Raw genomic sequence first — 2,992 nt, forward strand, 5'->3', positions numbered from 1 at the left:
GACACTCTGTGCCTACCTCGCTCGCTAAGTGTAGGCATCGCCCATCTAAATTATCAGGGTGATAAAAATAACGTATCATTTAAGTTAACTTACGATAACATTTCAAAAAACATACATAATAACCCCTCTCAAAAGAAAGCGGCCCTCGATTTATGCGCCAAGGCCGGCGTTTCGGTAGAAGAATGCGGCACTCCCAATTCTTTTAGAAAATTTCAGACATACTTGAGCGCTTATTCAATTTTGGTTTTTCAAATGCGTAACAACGTACCAGTCCTAGTCTTGGGTGCCAATAACGCCGACGACGATAGGCCGCGAATATCGTTACTGAACGAAGCGAGTCATTACAATTTGATTACGAAATTAAAACCATTATTTGGCAAAGAACAATTTTGTCACGACTGCCTCGAAAGTTTCAGACATAAACATCCTCATATATGTAAAGACTATTGTTTTTCGTGTCAAAGAGCCCTAAAATGCGAAGGTCTCGTTCGAAAATGCCCCGACTGTCAGCGTTCTTTTACAGGAAGCGATTGTTTTGCCACCCACAAAACCGCTCTGGCCGGGAAATTACCACTCTGCGGTCGCTTATATCATTGTAAGACCCGCCCATTAAACCGCCTTCTAAAAGAGCTAAAAAAGTTCCGGCACGAATGATGGTGTTTTTCGATTTCGAATGTCAGCAGACCAGAAAACACGTTGAAAAACAAAAGTGTTTTATTCACGAAGCCGTGTTATGTATGGCAGAATCCTGCTGCGACGCCTGCATCGACGACGTGGAAGGGATAAAATGCCTAACGTGCGGCCCCCGAAGACACACGTTTCTGGGTTCGAGTTGCGTAAAGGATTTTTTCGCGTATTTGAGAACGCTACACGAAATCAAGACCGTCAATCTCCTAAGTCATAACGGTTCAAACTACGACCATCAGCTATTGCTACAAACAATAATGGAAGAAGACGATACCTTCACGCCCAACGTTATTATTAACGGTACCAGAATTCTCCAGAGTAGACTATTTAACCTAACATTCCAGGACAGTTACTGTTTTTTTCCGATTCCGTTGTCTAAGTTCGCCGCCACCTTCGATTTAGGCGATAAATTTCAGAAGGGCCATTTTCCGCATTTAGTATTCAATTGCGTACCCAATACGTTCGACGCCTCTCGACCCGAAGAAACGAATTTGATATTACCGACTCTACCGCCTGCCGAAGCTTACGGTATCCAAAATTTCAGCGAAAAAAGACAGCGTATCTTTTCTTAAATGGTACGACTCGGCTATTAAGGACCGGAAAGAATTTAATTATGTTGAATCTCTCAAACTGTACTGTGCCGATGACACGCGTATTCTAGCTTCGGGGGCACTGAAGTTTCGACAAATATTTAAAGAGCTGTGCGATGTGGACCCTTTCCAGGTGGGTGTTACGATAGCCTCGGTGTGCAGCGTAGTGTTCCGTAAAATGTTTCTAGCGAAAGACACGATAGGATTAATACCCGCTAGGGGGTATAGACTTTTCGAGAATCAATCCAGGGAAGCTCTCGAGTGGTTGTGGTGGGAATCGCACGTTTCGGGGGCTGTAATCGATTCAGCGTTGAATGGAAAGGAAGTGAAAATACTGAAAATGAAAGTCGACGGTAAATCGGGAAACACCATCTACGACTATCTCGGGGATATAGGGCACGGATGCAACACCTGTTACGGCCCAGGCACTAACCGAAATCAGCTTTTGCACGGTAACCCGAACGATACTTTGAACGTGCGTTTCAATAATACCATGAAGATATACAACAAGCTGAAGGAGCTAGGCTACGACGTGATTCAACGTTGGGGGTGCGAGTGGCGTAAAGAGAAAGCGAATAATCCTGAAATAAACGCGTATTTAGAGAGATCCGACTTCGCCAAAAAATATCACCGTCCGCTCAATCCCCGGGACGCGTTTTTTGGTAAATACCATTCGTACCTATTTCAAAGTCGAGGGACGAGGAAAGATATATAGGGCATCCGATCATTTTGCTTGAAAATATTCCCAACGTATCCGACTTTGAAGGACTATTATCGTGTGACGTCATACCGCCCGACGATCTTCTGACCCCCGTCCTGCCTTATCGTACGAGTAAAGGAAAACTGACTTTCCCGCTTTGTAGAACCTGCAGTGAAAGCCGCTGCCATAGCGATTGTACTTATTCCGAAGAAGAGCGTATTCTTACGGGAACTTGGGTGGTTGACGAGCTACGAAAGGCCGAACAGAGAGGGTACGTCATCAAAACAAAGTATGAGGCGTGGAAATACGAGGTGACGCAATACGATAAAGAAACCGGTGCGGGAGGTCTATTCAAAGACTACGTTAATTGTTTTCTACGTTCTAAACAAGAAAGTTCAGATTGGCCTCAGGGGTGCGATTCAGCCGAAGCTAGAGCCGCGTACGTTGACGCCTACGAAGAAGCCGATGGTATCAAACTAGACCCTTCTAAAATTAAGAAGAACGAGGGACTGCGAACGATTTCAAAACTACTTCTAAACAGTTTTTGGGTAAATATCTAATTAAGCAGTTCACGAATAAATATTCGGTTTATTAACAAAAAACCTCGTTCTCTCTTTCGCAGGGCAAATTAGGCCAGAGGACGCTTGTCACCAAGACCGAGATCATTAAAGATCCTAAAACGTTTTTTGAACTTTTACAAAATCCTGAAGTAGAAGTCAAATTGGTATTAACAATAACCGACGAAGCGCTCCTCGTGAAATGGATTCCCTGCGCCGAAGCCGAGGTACCGCTAAAGTATACTAACACCGTCATCGCCGCGTACACGACCGCGCAAGCTCGATTAACGTTACTGGACTACATGGAAAAAGTCGAACAGGCGGGTGGTGAAAATATTTATCACGATACTGACTCAATTGTTTATTATAGCCCCTCTGGCCAGCCTTTAATTAAGACGGGACCCTTCCTGGGTGACATGAGAGCGGACTCCTACCTACGGTCCAGGGTCATTTATTAG

General features: G+C 44.5%; 1 protein-coding gene across 1 annotated transcript; it reads left to right on the forward strand.

Moving 5' to 3' along the window:
* The first annotated feature begins 737 nt into the window (after positions 1-737).
* LOC149943686 (uncharacterized) lies at positions 738-2,992 on the forward strand. Its single transcript, XM_090176142.1, has 4 exons — positions 738-987; positions 1,349-1,939; positions 2,044-2,525; positions 2,600-2,992. Exons 1-4 carry the CDS (start codon positions 738-740, stop codon positions 2,990-2,992), a joined length of 1,716 nt encoding a protein of 571 aa, XP_090032268.1.

This window comes from Leiobunum rupestre, chromosome 5 (assembly GCF_980474605.1).
Source record: "Leiobunum rupestre chromosome 5, qqLeiRupe1.1.hap1, whole genome shotgun sequence".
Lineage (NCBI taxonomy): Eukaryota > Metazoa > Arthropoda > Arachnida > Opiliones > Sclerosomatidae > Leiobunum > Leiobunum rupestre.

Excerpts from the sequence above, each read along its gene's own strand:
- LOC149943686 (XM_090176142.1), top strand. The coding sequence starts at position 738 with ATGGCAGAATCCTGCTGCGACGCCTGCATCGACGACGTGGAAGGGATA. Across the intron at positions 988-1,348 it reads GCCCAACGTTATTATTAACG|CTTCGGGGGCACTGAAGTTT; the intron begins GTACCAGAATTC and ends CGCGTATTCTAG. Across the intron at positions 2,526-2,599 it reads TACTTCTAAACAGTTTTTGG|GGCAAATTAGGCCAGAGGAC; the intron begins GTAAATATCTAA and ends TCTCTTTCGCAG.